This window comes from Loxodonta africana, chromosome 16 (genome assembly GCF_030014295.1).
Source record: "Loxodonta africana isolate mLoxAfr1 chromosome 16, mLoxAfr1.hap2, whole genome shotgun sequence".
Classification (NCBI taxonomy): domain Eukaryota; kingdom Metazoa; phylum Chordata; class Mammalia; order Proboscidea; family Elephantidae; genus Loxodonta; species Loxodonta africana.
In genome coordinates this window covers 78,742,913-78,761,819 of record NC_087357.1, presented here as the reverse complement: position 1 = coordinate 78,761,819, position 18,907 = coordinate 78,742,913, and the positions used below count along the sequence as shown (strand labels likewise).

The 18,907-nt window shown below is 40.2% G+C and overlaps 1 protein-coding gene across 2 annotated transcripts in view; it reads left to right on the top strand.

Annotated features, from left to right (window-relative positions):
• The window catches only part of TMEM254 (transmembrane protein 254), a 97,969-nt gene extending 85,658 nt beyond the window's left edge, over positions 1-12,311 (top strand). For both annotated transcript variants that reach the window (XM_064269801.1, XM_064269802.1), the window contains one exon: positions 6,719-12,311. In XM_064269801.1, the coding sequence (XP_064125871.1) occupies positions 6,719-7,378 (660 nt within the window). In that variant the 3' untranslated portion in view covers positions 7,379-12,311. The remainder of the gene's footprint in view (positions 1-6,718) is intronic.
• The last annotated feature ends 6,596 nt before the right edge of the window (positions 12,312-18,907 follow it).

Sequence of the window (18,907 nt, the reverse complement as noted above, 5' to 3'; positions counted from 1 at the left end):
TTTTAGGAGCTCCCAGTTGTCTACTTTTTCTTCTGCATTGTTAGTAATGTTTTGTATAGTGTTTATGCCATGTATTAGGGCTCCTAACATTGTCCCTATTTTTTTTTCCATGATCTTTATCATTTTAGATTTTATATTTAAGTCTTTGATCCATTTTGAGCTTGTTTTTGTGCATAGAGAGTGAGGTATGGGTCTTGTTTCATTGTTTTGCAGATGGATATCCAGTTATGCCAGCACCATTTGTTAAAAAGACTGTCTTTTCCCCTATTAACTCACTTTGGGCCTTTGTCAAATATCAAATATCAATCCATCATATGTGGATGGATTTATGTTTGGACTTTCAATTCTGTTCCATTGGTCTATGTATCTGTTGCTGTACCAGTACCAGGCAGTTTTGACTACTGTGGTGGTATAATAGGTTCTAAGATCAGGTAGAGTGAGGCCTCCCACTTTGTTCTTTTTCAGTAATGCTTTACTTATCCGGGGTCTCTTTCCCTTCCATATGAAGTAGGTGCTTTGTTTCTCCATCACATTAAAAAATGTCATTGGAATTTGGATCGGAAGTGCATTGTATCTATAGGTCATATTTTTACAACGTTAAGTCTTCCTATCTGTGAACAAGGTATGTTTTTCCACTTATGTAGGTCTCTTTTGGTTTCTTGCAGAAGTGTTTTGTAGTTTTCTTTGTATAATCTTTTATATTTCCGGTTAGATTTATTCCTAAGTATTTTATCTTCTTGGGGGCTACTGTAAATGGTATTGATTTGGTGATTTCCTCTTCGATATTCTTTTTGTTGGTGTAGAGGGATCCAAGTGATTTTTGTATGTTTATCTTGTATCCCGATACTATGCTGAACTCTTTTATTAGTTTCAATAGTTTTCTTGAGGATTCCTTAGGGTTTTCTGTGTATAAGATCATGTCATCTGCAAATAGAGATACTGTTACTTCTTCCTTGCGAATCTGGATGCCCTTTATTTCTTTATCTAGCCTAATTGCTCTGGATAGGACCTCCAGCACAGTGTTGAATAAGAGTGGTGATAAAGAGCATCCTTGTCTGGTTCCTGTTCTTAAATGAAATGCTTTCAGACTCTCTCCATTTAGCATGATGTTGGCTGTTGGCTTTGTATAAATGCCCTTTATTATGCTGAGGAATTTTCCTTCTATTCCTATTTTGCTGAGAGTTTTTATCATGAATGATTGTTGAACTTTATCAAATGCCTTTTCTGCAACAATTGATAAGATCATGTGGTTCTTGTCTTTTGTTTTATTTATATGGTGGATTACATGAATTGTTTTCCTAGTGTTGAACCATCCCTGCATACCTGGTATGAATCCCACTTGGTCATAGTGAGTTATTTTTTTGATATGTTGTTGAATTCTATTGGCTAGAATTTTGTTGAGGATTTTTGCATCTAAGTTCATGGGGAATATTTGTCTGTAATTTTCTTTTTTTTTTGTGGTGTCTTTAGCTGGTTTTGATATTAGGGGTATGCTGGCTTCATAGAATGAATTTGGGAGTATTCCATCCTTTTCTGTGCTCTGAAATACCTTTAGTAGTAGCAGTGTTACATTTTCTCTGAAAGTTTGGTAGAACTCTGCAGTGAAGCCGTCTGGGCCAGAGCTTTGTTTTAATTGGGAGTTTTTTTTTTTTTTTTTTTATCTTTTCAATCTCTTCTTCTGTTATGGGTCTATTTAGTTGTTCTGCCTCTGTTTGTGTTAGTTTAGGTAGGTAGTGTGTTTCTAGGAATTCATTTCTTCTAGGTTTTCAAATTTGTCTGAGTGCAATTTTTCATAAAAATCTGGTATGATTCTTTTAATTTCAGTTGGGTCTGTTGTGATGTCGTCCGTCTCATTTCTTATTCGGGTTATTTGTTTTGTTTCTTGTTTTTCTCTTGTCAGTTTGGCCAATGCTTTATCAATTTTTTCAATGAACCAGCTTTTGGTCTTGTTAACTCTTTCAATTGTTTTTCTGTTCTCTAATTCATTTAATTTTGCTCTAATTTTTGTTATTTGCTTTCTTCTGGTGCCTGAGAGTTTGTTTTTTTGCTCTCTTTCTAGTTGTTCAAGTTGTAGGAACAGTTCTTTGATTTTGGCCCTTTCTTCTTTTTGTATGTGTGCATTTATTGATATAAATTGACCTCTGAGTACTGCTTTCGCTGTGTCCCAGTGGTTCTGATAGGAAGTGTTTTCATTCTTATTGGAGTCTATGAATTTCTTTATTCCCTCCTTAATGTCTTCTAAACCTAGTTTTTTTTGAGCAGGGTATTGTTCAGTTTCCAAGTGTTTGATTTCTTTTCCCTGCTTTTTCTGTTATTGATTTCTACTTGTATGGCCTTATGGACTGAGAAGACACTTTGTAATATTTTGATGTTTTGGATTCTGCAAAGGCTTGCTTTATGACCTAATATGTGGTCTATTCTAGAGAATGTTCCATGTGCACTAGAAAGGAAATTATAGTTTGCAGCTGTTGGGTAGAGTGTTCTGTACATGTTTATGAGGTCAAGTTTTTTGATTGTAGCATTTAGATCTTCCATGTCTTTATTGAGCTTCTTACTAGATGTCCTGTCCTTCACTGAAAGTGGTGTGTCGAAGTCTCCTACTATAATTGTGGAGCTGTCTATCTCAATTTTCAATGCTGTTAAAGTTTGTTCTATGTATCTTGCAACCCTGACATTGGGTGCATAAATATTTAATACGGTTGTATCTCCCTGGTAAATTGTCCCTTTAATCATTATATAGTGTCTTTGCTTAGCCTTTGTGGTGGATTTAACTTTAAAGTCTATTTTGTCTGAAATTAATATTGCCAATCCTGTTCTTTTTTGATTGTTGCTTGCTTGATATATTTTTTTCCATCCTTTCAGTTTCAGTTTGTTTGCGTCTCTAAGACTAAGGTGTGTCTCTCGTAGGTAGCATATAGCTGGATTATGTTTTTTTAATGCAATCTGCAACTCTCTGTCTCTTTATTGGTGCATTTAATCCATTTACATTCAGTGTAATCATAAATAGGTATGAGTTTAGTGCTGTCATTTTGATGCCTTTTTTGTGTGTTGTTGACTGTTTCATCTTTCCACTTACTTTTTTGTGCTGAGAAGTTTTTCTTTGTAAATCGTGTGTTCCTCTTTTTCGTTGTAGTTAAATTTGTTTTTGCTGAGTCTATCTTGGCTTTTATTCTGAAGTGTGGGATTGATAGTGTTCCTTGTGCTTACCTTAATTTTTACCCCTATTTTTCTAAGTATAAACCTAACTCGTATCTCCCTATATTGCTTTGATTTCCTCTCCATATGGAAGATCTGTGCCTACTGTATTTATTCCCTCTTTATTGATTATTGTCATCTTTTACATAATGACATCAGTGATTCCCTGTTTTGAATGTTTTTTTAAAATCTTATTTTGTTCTTTTGATTTCCCTATCTGAACTGATATTAGGATGCTCTGTTCTGTGTCCTAGTGTTGTGCTGATATCTGATGTTATTGATTTTCTAACCAGAGAATTCCCTTTAGTTTTTCTTGTAGTTTTGATTTGGTTTTTGCAAATTCTCTAAGCTTGTGTTTATCTGTAAATGACTTAATTTTGCCTTTATTTTTGAGAGACCGTTTTGCTGGATATATGATTCTTGGCTGGCAATTTTTCTCCTTCAATGTCATCCCATTGCCTTCTTGCCTGCATGGTTTCTGCCAAGTACTCTGAACTTATTCTTATTGATTCTCCCTTGTAGGTGACTTTTCCCTTATCCCTGGCTGTTCTTGGAATTTTCTCTTTATCTTTGGTTTTGGCAAGTTTGATGATAATATGTCTTGGTGACTTTCTTTTGGGATCTGCCTTGTATGGGTTTTGATGAGCATCTTGGATAGATATCCTTTCATCTTTCATGATGTCAGGGAAGTTTTCTGCCAACAAATATTCAACAACTCTCTATGTATTTTATGTTATCCCTCCCCGTTCTGGAATTCCAATCACTCGCAAGTTATTCTTGATAGAGTCCCACATGATTCTTAGGGCTTCTTCATTTTTTAAATTCTTTTTTTCTGATTTTTCTTCAAATATATTGGTGCCAATTGCCTTATCCTCCATCTCCCCAATTCTGCATTCCGGTTCCTCAATTCTGCTCCTCTGACTTCGTATTGAGTTGTCTAATTCTGTAATTTTATTGTTAATCTTTTGAATGTCTGAATGCTGTCTATGGATTCTTGGAGCTTACTAAATATTTCATTATGTTCTTGAATAATGTTTTTCATTTCTTCAACTGCTTTATCTATGTGTTCCTTGGCTTTTTTTGTATGTTGCCTGATTTTGTTCCTGATGTCTTGAAGCATTCTGTATATTAATCTTTTGTATTCTCCATCTGACAATTCCAGGAATACATCTTCATCCGGGAGAGACCTTGATTCTCTGTTTTGGGAGTTTGTAGAAGCAGTCATGGTCTGCTTCTTTATGTGATTTAATATCAGCTGCTGTCTCCAAGCCATCTATAAGATATTGTAACAATTTATTTTATGTTTGCTCACTGTGTCCTATCTTCTTGCTTTGTTTTGTTTCAGTATACCCAGATAGGCTACTAGAGTGCACAATCTTGATTATTGGAGCCTTTGAAGCACTAATATGCTGGTACCAGATGGTTAGAACTGTTACCAGGTATATGAGCCTATGAGTCCATTCACTATTCTTGAATAGATTCAGCTCAGGTGTCCTGATAGTTGGTCACCTAGTGTGTGGTGTAGGCTCTCACCTGCTATCTTAAAGGAGTAGTGGTGATGGTTGTATGCACTGGTTTCTGGTAGCGCCAGGGGGTCATGCTCTAAGGATGGCAGGGTGCTGACAGCCTTCCCCCAAGTGTCAGTGAGGAAGAAGCATCCCTGTTCTCTAAAGCGCTCTGGTGGGTGGGCTCTCCAGCTGTACCTTAGGCACCCAATGCTTGTACCTGTAAAGACTGGTAGGCACTACTATCCTCAGACCCCTTTCGTGGGTGGCTAGGTGGCATGGATGGAGCCTCAGCCCTCAGGTCCCTGCTGCGGGTAGGTGAGGGCTCTGTTCAATAGACAGAGTGGTGTCAGACCTCCAAAACCTACCTCTCCACTGCACACCTGAAACAATTACAGTCAGACCTCTAACAGATTTGCCTTTGCATTATAATAGCCACCTGGCTCCATGTAGGGGTGAAAGCCAAAGTCTGTGGATTGCTTATGTCTGGACTGTAGCCACTTCTGCTCTGAGTTTCCAGTTTAGGGGAGCTGGGAATGTATTTTTCTTCTGTTAATTTGATCCTTCTCCCAGGCCAGGAGAATGAGTCAGAAAAAGCCAGCACTGCACATTCTATCTCAGGCCCAGGGAATTCAAATGTTAATGAAGCTGGCTGGGGCAGGAAGGGGGTGGATCAGATAGATAGGAGAGAGCACTTTCAGAAGGAGCTATTAGATCCATGTGGTAAATTAGACAAAATCACTTATCTTGTGTCCAGAGCACTGTTTTATCTCAGATTCCAGAGGCGTGTGTAGCCTGTGTGCACTGGATAGGTCCCCACTGAGGTTGCCCCAGGGGCTTAGGTCTGCTCAGGAAACTACCGTCAGCCCCGCAGCATTTGCGCCAAGGAGCGGCAACAAGGAATCAGAGCTGAGGCGCTGCGTGGGCTTGGCCACGCATCACTGCTTCTGCAGGGACTCTCGCTCCTCTGTCACTCAGGTCAATTCCTTAGTTCTGTGTTTGATGCTCAGGGTTCATAGACTGTCATATATGTAATTGATTCACTTGTTTTTTTTGGGTGTTTGTTGCAAGAGGGTTCAGCAGAACTCCTGACTAGCTAGCCATCTTGGCCCCGCCTCTATTGTTTAGTTTTCAGAAGACTTCAAGGATATTTTTGGTTTAAGTTTTAAAGATTATTTCAGGGCAGTAGTTTTAGGGATTCATATAGTTTGCATGGATCCAGAAAGTCTGGATTCCAGAGAATTTGAAATTCGGTTCTGAATTTTTCTTCTTTTGATCAGGATTCTTCTATAGAATCTTTGATCAAAATGTTCAGTAATGGTGGCAGGGCACCATCTAGTTCTTCTGGTCTCATGGCAAAGGAGGCAGGTTGTTCATGGAAGCAATTAGCCACACATTCCATTTCAAGAGGGGAACAATTTAGAGAAATCATGATTGTGTGTGGACATGGAGGTTTCTGGGCTAGGGTGGTAGATTTTCAAATATATCCCCTACAATACAAATGAGACTAATAATAAATTACGGAGCTATAGAAAAATGAAGAAAAAAATAGTGTTGTGTGGAGAGATAAAGACCTGATATTCTAATAAATCAATGTAGAATATATCTCAAGCTACAAAATACAAGCAAAGAAACAAAATAAAAACAAAATCCATTGTCATTGACTCAATTCCAATTCATGGTGATGCCATGTGTTACAGAGTAGAATTGCTTCATAGAGTTTTCTTGGCTGTAATCTTTATGGAAGCAGAGCACCAGGCCTTTCTTCTGTGGTGCTACTGGGTGGGTTCAGACCACCTACCTTTGGTTTGGTAGTTAAGTACAAACCATTTGGGTCACCTAGAGTCTTGCTTCTCAAGCAGGAGTAAATTGCTTTTAAGTTGGACTACTTTAAAAGACCAAATGTTAAATATTGAATTACCCTGAGATTAGACTTTATAGAAATCATCTCTTTGCTTTACAGAGTATGAGATACAGAGCTGGAATCACATGTCTGTGTCTCCCTATTCTGCACTTAGATATGGTTTCAGAACCGAAGAATGCGACACCCAAATGGACAGAGTAGAAGAAAACATGTGAATTCCTTGACAGACAACCCAAATTTGAGTGTTCAGCAGGACCAAAGTGACCATTCTACTCTCCCAAGCACAGTTCATCATTTTCCTCCCTCTGATTCTTTCAGCAGGAACCAAACATTTATACCTGCTCTTCATCTGTCCCACATGTCTTTTGCTCCTCGGGACCCCAAGCATCCAAATGTGAGCCAAGCACCAGGTGTTATGATGGTCCAGCCCACTCAGGCTCTGCAGAGAGGAGAGGATTCTCATCGCCCTCTGACACTTTTAAATCACTTGCAAGCAAGTGATCTGAGAAAGGAGCTCTCAGATACTCAAACTCCTTCCTGGCCCCAATGGCAAGGACAATGTCCTAATCACAAGGAACACACTGCAGCAGCAGGGTTGCACTTTGAGCACTATTTTCAGCCACAACCTGATAACAAAAAACAAAAATGGTGGGGTCAGAGTGAGCAAGACCTAGCTCTCATTACACAATGCTGGGACGAGGCATGCCAGGCTCTGATAGCTGAGTGGGAACCCCCTGAAGGAACACCGTGGTCTTCAGGATCCCTTGAGATGAATCTGTGGCACTGTCAGTTTAAGAGCCATGTCATCCATTGAGCAACCGCACTGGTAATAGATAGAAACCTCAAGCTTTACAGACCAACACCTCATTCATCAAACAGGTCAAAGGCACAGCCTTTTGCATTTGGATCCACAGGTGGCCCCTCCACGATCTGAACCACCCCTCACTGTAGACGATTTTCAGGTTTCCTGCACATGCTGCGAAGGTCACCAAGACCTCAGAGGAAGATGTCATTCTCATATCCCTGATCCTGGTCTCCTTTTTTTAAAATTGGAATCAGAATGATTTAAGGGACAATGAACAAGGAGGATGTCACGATCAGGAGCAAGATTAAGTTAGAAAGAAGGATAAATCACTCGGAAATCCAAATGGAGGCTTTTACACTGTCCTGTGGGCAGTGCTTGTCTTCTGTATTTACTTCGTTATGTAAATAATGGTTTCAAAGCTTCGTACTCCATTAGGAGGCACAACAGGCACCAGCAGCAGACATATTGTCTGAATCCTTGATGGATAACAGTCTTTTCTGCAATCATCACCGCCTGGCCAGGCTGGCCAGCTCCTAAACTATAACTTAACCCAAGCTAAGAAAATAGTTCTAAGAGGGACACAACAGTCATTACTCCCCTTCTAGCAATATGAGAAGTCAAATGTAAATTAGTTTGATGTGTAGAAAATGAGAGGATGCTATATTTCCTGATAATGTGAGTTCATAAAATTGAGTGTTTTCCTATCTCTGAGAGTTGGAGTTGGGAGGTGGAAATTATCTCAGTAACCATCAATGAGAGAATGATTAAATAAATTATGATATAACCATAATACTAAGTATTCTTCATGTATAAATGTGTTTTTTCTCTTGACCATTTAAAATGCCCAGAAAATTACAAGTAAAAGTACAAGAGCATCACCATGTCATCACTGAGAAAAATCTATTGATGTTGCTGTGGGCGACTCTGTGTGTTACTGAGTAGAACTGCTCCATAAGGTTTTCTTGGTTGTAGTCTATGGGGTTGCTGTGAGTAGGAATGGACTTGATGGCAATGTGTTTTTTAATCTTTAGGGAAACAGATCTGTGGTGCTACTTGGTGGGTTTTGAACTACCAACCTTTAGATTAGTAACTGGGTGTAAATCATCTGCACCACTCTGAGATACTTTCCACATTTTCATTTTTTTTTTCATATTTTTGTACATACAGGCAGTCCCCGGCAGTACACGACTTATATACAACCCATAGTTATGAACCATCCCCTGTAAAGGTTATTATATTTTAAATCTGAGGTACATACAATCGTTCATAATAACAAATGGACACAACTTTGTGACATGCAACAAAACATTACTATTATTATTTCTGTATTATAATATTAATCATGCTTTAGTGTATCTGGAAGTGTTTCTTTAGTGTTTTTTATACATAGAAAGGTACACTGTATACTATATATTAAGACAAACATTTAACTGACTGACGTTAGATACAAACCATACCTAACTTACCTATAAATTCAACTTAAAGACAGACTTAGGAACGAAACTTTTTTGTAATCCAGGGACTGACTGTATATATGTATCCACAACATTCCAATTTTAGTATAAATAAATTGTATGCATACTAAAATCTTCATTGTTGTTAGGTGCCATCAAATTGGTTCTGACTCATAGCAACCCTGTGTATAACAGAAAGAAACACTGCCCAGTCCTGCGTCATCCTCACAATTGTTGTTATGCTTAAGCCCATTGTTGCAGCCACTGTGTCAATCCATCTCATTGAGGGTCTTCCTCTTTTTCGCTGACCCTCTACTTTACCAAGCATGATGTCCTTCTCCAGAGACTGATCCCTCCTGACAACATGTCCAAAGTATATGAGATGTAGACTCCACCATTGCTTCTAAGGAGCATTCTGGTTGTACTTCTTCCAAGACAGATTTATTTGTTCTTTTGGCAGTCTGTGGTATATTCTGTATTCTTCTCCAACACCACAATTCAAATATCATCAGTTCTTCGGTCTTCATTCATTGTCCAGCTTTCACATATGTAGGAGGCGATTGAAAACACCATGGCTTGGGTCAGGTGCTCCTTAGTCTTCAAGGTGACATCTTTGTTTTTCAACACTTTGAAGAGGTCCTTTGCAGCAGATTTGCACGGTGCAATGTGTCTTTTGATTTCTTGACTGCTGCTTCCATGGGCGTTGATTGTGAATCCAAGTAAAATGAAATCCTTGACAACTTCAATTTTTCCTCCGTTTATCATGATGTTGCTTCTTGGTCCACTTGTGAGGATTTTTGTTTTGTGTTGAGGTAATCCATACTGAAGGCTATGACCTTTGATTTTTATCAGTAAGTGCTTCAAGTTCTCTTCACTTTCAGCAAGCAAGGTTGTGTCATCTGCATAACGCGGATTGTTAATGAGCCTTCCTCAATCCTGATGCCTATTCTTCATATAGAACAGCTTCTCGGATTAATAGCTCAGCATACAGATTGAACAGGTATGATGAAAGGATACAACCCTGATGCACACCTTTCCTGACTTTAAACCATGCAGCATCCCCTTGTTCTGTTCAAACAACTGCCTCTTATCTATATACAGGCTCCTCATGAGCACAATTAAGTGTTCTGGAATTCCCATTCTTCGTAATGTTATACATAATTTGTTATGATGCACACAGTTGAATGCCTTTTCACAGTTAATAAAACCCAGGTAAGCATCTTTTCGGTATTCTATGCTTTCAGGCAGGATCCATCTGACATCAGCAATGATATCCCTGGTTCTGCATCCTCTTCTGAATCCGGCCTGAATTTCTGGGAGTTTTCTGTTGATATCCTGCTGCAGCCACTTTTGAATGATCTTCAGCAAAATTTTACTTGCATGTATTAATGATATTGTTCCATAATTTCTGCTATCAGTGGTATCACCTTTCTTAGGAATAGGCCTAAATACAGATCTCTTCCAGTCAGTTGGTCAGAAAGCTGTCTTCCAAATTTCTTGGCATAATGTGTGAGTACTTTCAGTACTGCATCCGTTTGTTGAAACATCTTAATTGGTATTCCATCAATTATCCTGGAGTCTTGTTTTTCGCCAATGCCTTCAATACAGCTTGGACTTCTTCAGTACCATTGGTTCCTGCTCACATGGTACCTCCTGAAATGGCTGAACGTCGACCAATTCTTTTTGGTATTGTGACTGTATTCCTTTCATCTTCTTTTGATGCTTCCTGAGTTGTTTAATATTTTCCCCATAGAATCCTTCTGTATTGCAACTCGAGGCTTGAATTTTTTCTTCAGTTCTTTCAGCTTGAGAAGTGAAGAGCATTTTCTTCCCTTTTGGTTTTCCATCTCCAGGTCTTTGTACATGTCATTATAATACTTTGTCTTCTCAAACTGCCCTTTGAAATCTTCTGTTCAACTCTTTTACTTTATCATTTCTTCCTTTTGCTTTAGCTACTCCACATTCAAGAGCAAGTTCCAGAGTCTCTTCTGACATCCATTTTGGCCTTTTCTTTCTTTCCTGTCTTTTTACTGACCTCTTGGTTTCTTCATGTATGATGTCCTTGATGTCATTCCACAACTCGTCTGTCTTCAGTCATTAGCGTTCAACACGTCAAATCTATTTTGATATGGTCTCTAAATTCAAGTGGGATATACTGAAGGTCATTCTGTGGCTCTCATGGACTTGTTCTAATTTTCTTCAGTTTCAACTTGAACTTGCAAATGAGCAATTGATGCTCTGTTCCACAGTCTGCCCCTGGCCTAGTTCTGACTGACGATATTGAGCTTTTCCATTGTCTCTTTCACAGATGTAGTCAATTTGATTCCTGTGTATTTCATCTGGCGAGGTCCATGTATATAGTTGCCTTTTGTGTTGGTAAAAAAAGGTATTTGCAGTGAAGACATTGTTAGTCTTGCAGAATTCTATGATGTGATCTCTGGCATCCTTTCTATCACTGAGGCCATATTTTCCAACTACTGATCCTTCTTTGTTTCCAATTTTCACACTCCAACCTCTAGTAATAACCAATGCATCCTGATTGCATGTTCGATCAATTTCAGACTGTGGAAATTGGTAAAAGTCTTCAGTTTCTTCATCTTTGGCCTTAGTGGTTGGTACAGAAATTTGAATAATAGTCATATTAACTGATCTTCCTTGTAGGCGTATGGATATTATCCTATCACGGACATTGTGGTACTTCAGGATAGATCTTCGAATGTTCTTTTTGACGACAAATGCAATGACATTCCTCTTCAAGTTGTCATTCCCAGCATAGTAGATTGTATGATTCAAAATGGCCAATATCAGTCCATTTCAGTTCACTAATGCCTAGGATATCAATGTTTATGCGTTCAATTTCATTTTTGACAACTTCCAATTTTCCTAGATTCATACTTCGTACATTCCGCATTCCAATTATTAATGGATATCTGCAGCTGTTTCTTCTCATTTTGAGTCATTCCACATCAGCAAATGAAGGTCCAGAAGGCTTGACTCCATCCATGTCATTAAAGGTTGACTCTACTTTGAGGAGGCAGCTCTTCCCCAGTTATCTTTTGAGTGGCTTCCAACCTGAGGGGCTCTTCTTCCAGCAGTATATCAAACGATGTTCCTCTGCTATTCATAAGGTTTTCACTGGTTAAATCATTTCAGAAGTGGACTGCCGGGTCCTTCTTCCTAGTCTGTCTTAGTCTGGAAGCTGAGCTGAAACCTGCCCGCCATGGGTGACCCTGCTGGTATTTGAATACTGGTGGCGTAGCTTCCAGCATCACAGCAACACGCAAGCCTCCACAGTACGATAAACAGACACGTGGGGGACTAAAACCTTTGGTCATCCTTGAAATGAAACTCCTCCCTTCTTTGGAAATGGTTACTTCTAAAATGTGTTATGGTGTATCAAGCTGTGTGTCAATTTATATTGGTACAATAAATATATCTTTGAAAAACAAAGATTGCTTCTTTGTTATTTTATCAATTTGTATTCTTTGTTGTGCTACAATTCTTTTAGTAATTTGCTTTGTCTCCTTTCCACATGAAGGTGTGGGAACAAGGTCAGTCCACCTAGATCTAGTTCATAGCTTATATCTGTAGAGACACCAGTTTCACACTACTACAAACTGTGCAGTGGACATACGTACGTGTGCCTCGGGGTATATTATGTGCAAGAGTTTCTCAAGGTTTTATACCCTGTAGTGCATGTGCCAGAATATTTGCAATCTCAGTATTTATTGCCAAATTATCCTCAGCAGAAGTTATTGCTCCTATTTTGAGGGCAGTGGTGGCTCAGTGGTAGAATTCTCAGCCTCTATGAGGGAGACGTGCCTTCCATGCAGGAGGGTCCCGGCCAATGCACCTCACGTGCAGACAGCACCCATCTTCGTCGGCAGAGGCTTGTGTGTTGCTACGACGCTGAACAGATTCCAGCAGATCTCCCAGACTAAAGTCAGACCAGAAAGAAATGCCTTGGGATCTACTTTCAAAAAATTAGCCAATGAAAAGTCTACGGATCACAACAGTTCAATCCCATTGCGCATAGGGTTCCCATGAGTCAGGGCTATAAAAAGGTGGTAGTAGTGTCAGAATCTGTCTAACTTCACTGGGTATAATGAGCAGGATCAGCTCAAAGCTGATTCCCATGAGGTGGAGATCAGACATACCTCCACTCTCCAACCTTTTTCCAATTCTGACACCAGCAGTCCCCCCCATTGCATTCTCTACATCTCTTTTGGTTTCGATAATTTGTTGCAATGACCACAAAAAACTCACAGACTGTACTTACAGTTAAGTGGTTCATTAAAGGGTATAGCTCGGAATCAGGATCAACAGGCTACAACTTGGCATCAGGGAGCATGTAGGCAAAGTCTGGAAGGCTCTTCAAAGTGGAGAGCATATCCCTCCCTTCTTTGGTGCAGGAAAGCCTCTCAAGCTCCTTTCAGCTGTACAAGCAAACAGGCCCTTCTCTCTGCCATGCACACCCCCTCTCAGCCGTGCAGGCCTCTTCTCAGCCCCCTGAGGACAGGCTCCTCCTCAGCCCCCTCAGGACAGGCTTCTTCTTAACCCCCTCAGGACAGGCTGCCTCTTGGTCACACGCACCCCCTCTTAGCTGTGCAGGGCCCTCTGCCTTCAGCCTCGCCATCATTGGCCTCCCTGCTGCTAACTGACCCAGTTCATCCAGCATAGCAGTTTTGTTCAGCTCTCTTAAGTGCATTCCTACCAGCAGCTTTCTGCCGTCAGCACTGACTCTGCCACAAGGCTTCTTGCTGTCTTCAACTTACAGCCCTTGACCTGTTTTCCAGTTCTTTTAGGAGGTTCCTTGCCCCTTCTGTCTCTCTGCTTCTGTTCTTGTCTCTCTTGCCTTTTCTCCTTTCTGCTGCTTCCTTCTTCTTCTGTCTGCCAACCTCTGTGGGGTTGGCTGCATATATAAGCAAACTCCTGGTCAATTTCAAGGCTGGCCTTCCCACCAGAGCCACGAACTGACCAATCCTCTCTCAGCAGACCACAGGCACTTCATTTGCGCAGTCTATAGTCACTTCTTTTGCATTGACCAATCCCTGCAAGGTTCATACCGATCACAGGGCGGGCTGCAGCCCAAGCCACACAAAAAGTATCAAACCATCCTTGTTTACGGTTTACACAGGAAATGTCAATCAACCTGGACGAAAGTAACAAACCCTCTGGAGTAGAAAACTAGGGCAAAGGCAACTCCTCAGGGTTTACGGGGAAAACCTCTCAAGCTGTTTTTCCAGAGAACCAAGACAAAAGGCCACAAAAAGAAACTCATTTTATCACAAGAGCTGGCTCTGCGACAGCTAATAACAACAAATGTTTGTAAATTTGTAAATTCATTAATCACCTAGTGAATTAATACATGCACAAGAGTGTACAAACACAGGCCCACACACAGACAAAAATACGTATATCTTAGTAGCACAAATCTACCTAAAAACAAGCTGATATATAATTATTTGGTATTGTTGATACAATACTTTTTTTTTTTCCCCTTAATTTCCCCAAGATGATTCTTATGCACGGCCAGAGAGCGGAGATCATAGTATTACTAGTACATGTTTATACTTCTAACACATATGTGGACAGAGTTCTCCAGGTTACAGAAACAAAGCTGATGTTTGCATATTGTGAAATGTACTTGTTTGTGTCTATAATCTATATTTGTGCTAATCTACATTTCCAACTACAGCTATCTGCATATGTATATTTATATAGTTATATATTTACATATAATTGGAAATACATCTGTGGTAAATATACATCTCCACTCTCCTGCTCCTTACATTCTTACCTCTCTATCTATGTATAGCCTCTGAAGGGAAATAGCTGGGATTATGTTCACTTAAGGAAAAGGGTGAATTTTGGCTTCTGAAGCAAGAGCTCAGGACTCAGTCACTGGAGCAAAAAGTGGGTATTTAGTGTCCGGAGAGGGAAGCTGAGTCCACTAGAAATTCTGAATTTCATGTAACTCAGATGTACCTTTCAAGAGCTGGGTCTACTAGATGTCCTATTCTTACACCAAGTTGAGGAGATTGCTGGGTATGCAGCGGGTGCATAGCATTGAACTCTTAAGGCTTGTTGTGGGCCAAGAGGCCATGGACTGAAGGCAGAACAGAGAGCCCCAGTCCTGCATGTTTTTTGGTCCAGTTCTAGAAAACCACAAGGAGGCCTGGGGCATCTTATTGATTCATGTCTCTGGATTGCCTCTGCCAAAAGACACCTGGGCTCTCCTGGGACAGGAAGCGGTGCAGTGAGGTCTCCTTCCCAGTTGCTGTCTAGATTGTGGTGGGCGAAACCATGGTAACCATCTGTCATTGTGTGGATGAAGCCCCAGCAGTGAGAACTGGGGATGTCTCCTGTGGAGATGCAATCAGGGCTTAGGCTCTGGAGGAATTCTGCATTTAGTTGCAAGCAGCATAGCTTGAATTTTTTTAAATTGAGGTATATATAATAAAATTCACCATTTTAAAGTGTACAATTTAGTGCTTTTTAGTCACAAAGTAGTGCAACCATCATCATTATCTAATTCCAGAATATTTTCAGCACTCCAAAAATAAACCCCTCAGCCCTTAGCAGTTCACATTTCCCCTCTTTTACCCCTCTTCTTCTAAATTTAAACCTAACTCTTATTTCTCTGTATCGCTGTATCTTGCTCTCCATATGGAAGGTGTATGATTACATTTCTTAGTCCCTCTTTATTATTCTAATGTTGTTTTATTTTATATAATAGCATCGCTGTTACCCTGTTTTGAGCTTCTTTTTTTTATAATCTTGCTTTGTTTTTTTGGATTTCCCTGTCTGGGTTGACTTCTGGTTGCTCTGCCCAGTGTTCTAGTCTTGGGCTGATACTTGATATTATTGGTTTTCTAACCAAAGAACTCTCTTCAGTATTTCTTGTAGTTTTCTTTTGGTTTTTATGAATTCCCTAAACTTGTGTTTATCTGGAAATGTATTAATTTCACCTTCATATTTAAGAGACAGTTTTTCTGGATATATGATTCTTGGCAGGCAATTTTTTTCATTTAATTTTTTAAATTTGTCAAAGGGCTGCTTTTTCAAAGTCGATGATAATTCCTAAATTGGACTAGAACCCTGGTGGCTTGAGCATCAGTTCAGAGCTATTTCCAATATCCTTCATGACTGCAAAATTCAAGGCTTCAGTTTGACACTTATTTTCTGTTGTGGATATTGATTCCCTTGGGAAAAAAATGAAATGTGCTGTTGTGATACTGTGTGCTTTATTGACCAAATAAACTCTAAGTGACTAAGAAAAAAAATCCTCTTCTGCTGAGGTCATCCTTTGGTGAGCATTCACATGAGGCAGAAATATGTTCACTTCTTTGGCCCATTCAGAGAGGTTTCTACACATAACTCTTCTCCATACCTCCTTGTCACCAATTTTCCAATCATGTTCCTTCCATGTCCATCCAGCCAAACCACTGGCCACAGGCCATGAATTAGTATATAATCTTATATCTGGCCATTTCTCCTTCCAAGCAAAGTGACCAACCAGGTGCACTGCTCAAGGTTCAGTCCACTGGGAGGATGTCCTTTCACCACTGTCCTTCTGGGTCCCAGAATGGGGATGCAGTGTTGCTCCTACCCACTTTCAAGTGGTGCCTGCATATGATGCAGAACGATCTGTAAACCAGGCATGAATTTTCTCTTTCTCAGTCAACTGGTCGTAAGGAACTCCCCATGAAGTCATAGGTGCAGACTGGGAGAGGGCAGATCATGTGGCAGGAGTAGAGACCATGGGCATTTGGTTTACTTCCTCATGCAAGTTACTTGTGCCTTCAGGTCCTGCTCAGGCCGGATATCATATATACCACTTCCATTTCATGATGCAGTGTTGCCGTACATGTCAGAATTTATGACTCTGCAGGTCAGACAACACCCACTTCATGATGGGTGGCTCAGGCCCCATGGTGACCTGGTGGCCTGTGGTTAACCATTCAGTCTCTACTAAGGCCCAGTAAGAAGCCAAAAGCTGTTTCTCAAAAGGACAGTAGTTATCTGCAGAGTATGGCTGGGCTTTCTGAGAAAATCTTATGGGTCTGCGCTGTGACTCACCAATAGGGTCCTGTCAAAGACTGCAAACAACATTGCTATCTACCACCAACACTTCAAGCACCATTGTGTTGGCTGGATAACATGCAGATCATTGTTCACAGCAGCTTGACCTCCAAAGAAGTCCACCAGGTGCTGTACATCCTTTTTAGTTGTCGGACGGGGCACATGCAATAATTTATCCTTCACTTTAGAAGGAATATTTTGACATGTCCCACACCACTGGATCCTTAGAAATTTCCAAGGTAGTTGGTGCCTGAATTTTTGTGGGATTAATTTTCCACCCTCTGTTATTGTTGTTAGGTGCTATTGAGTCAGTTTGGACCCATAGTGACCTCATATACAACAAAATGAAACACTGCCTGGTCCTGCACTATCCTCACAATTGTTGTTATGCTTGAGCCCATTATTGCAGCCACTGTGTCAATCCTTCTTGAGGGTGTTCCTCTTTCTCACCGACCCTGTACTTTACCAAGCATGATTTCCTCCTCTAGGGACTGATCCCTCCTGATAATGTGTCCAAAGTGAGATGTAGTCTCGTCATCCTTGCTTCTAAGGAGCGTCCTGGCTGTACTTCTTCCAAGACAGATTTGTTTGTTCTTTTGGCAGTCCATGGTATATTCAATATTCTTCACCAGTACCAAAATTCAAAGGCATCAATTCTTCTTCAGTCTTCCTTATTTATCATCCAGCTTTTGCATGTATGTGAGGTGATTGAAAAACCATAGCTTGGGTCAGGCGCGCTTTAGTCTTCAAGGTGACATCTTTGATTTTTAATACTTTAAAGAGGTCTTTTGCAGCCGATTTCCCCAATGCAATGCATTGTCTGTTTCCTTGACTGCTGCTTCCATGGGTGTTGCTTGTGGATCCAAGTAAAATGAAATCCTTAACAATGTCAATCTTTTCTCTGTTGATCATGATGTTGCTTATTGGTCCTGTTGTGAGGATTTTTGTTTTCTTTATGTTGAGGTATAACCCATATTTGAAGGCTGTGGTCTTTGATCTTCATCATTAAGCGCTTCAAGTCCTCTTCACTTTCAGCAAGCAAGGTTGTATCATCTGTATAACACAGGTTGTTAATGAGTCTTCCTCCAATACTGATCCTTGTTCATACAGTCCAGCTTTTTGGATTATTTGCTCAGTATACAGGTTGAATAGGTATGGTGAAATGTACAACTCTGAGGCACACCTTTCTGACTTTAAACCATGCAGTATCCCCTGTTCTGTTTGAACAGTTGCCTCTTGGTCTATGTACAGGGTCCTTATGAGCACAATTAAGTGCTCTGGAATTCCCATTCTTTGCAATGTTATCCATAATTTGATATGATCCACACAGTCGAATGCCTTCGCACAGTCAATAAAACACAAGTAAACATCTTTCTTGTATTCACTGCTTTCAGCCAGGGTCCATCTGACACCAGCTAAGATATACCTGGTTCCACATTCTCTTCTGAATCCTGCTTGAATCTCTGGAAGTTCCCTGTTGATATACTGCTGCAGCTGCTTTTGAATGATTTTCAGTAAAATTTTACTTGTGTTTGATATTAATACCGTTCGATAATTTCTGCATTCAGTTGGTTCACTTTTCTTGGGAATAGGCAAAAATACAGACCTCTTCCAGTCGGTTTGACCAGGTAGCTGTCCTCCAAATTTCCTGGCATAGCTGAGTGAGCACTCCCAGAGCTGCAGCTGTTTGTGGAAATGTCTCGATTGGTATTCCTTCAATTCCTGGAGCCTTGTTTTTCACCAATGCTTTCAGTGCAGCTTGGAGCTCTTCCTCAGTACCATTGGTTCCTGATCATACGCTACCTCCTGAAATGACTGAACGCTGACCAATTCTTTTTGATGTAGTGAGTCTCTGAATTCCTTCCATCTCCTTTTGATGCTTCCTGTGTCATTTAATATTTTCCCTGTAGAATCCTTCAATATCGCAACTTGAAGCCTTTTTTTAATCTGATTTTTAAAAATACCCTTATGAGAATTCGAATGCATAGTTGAGCCCACT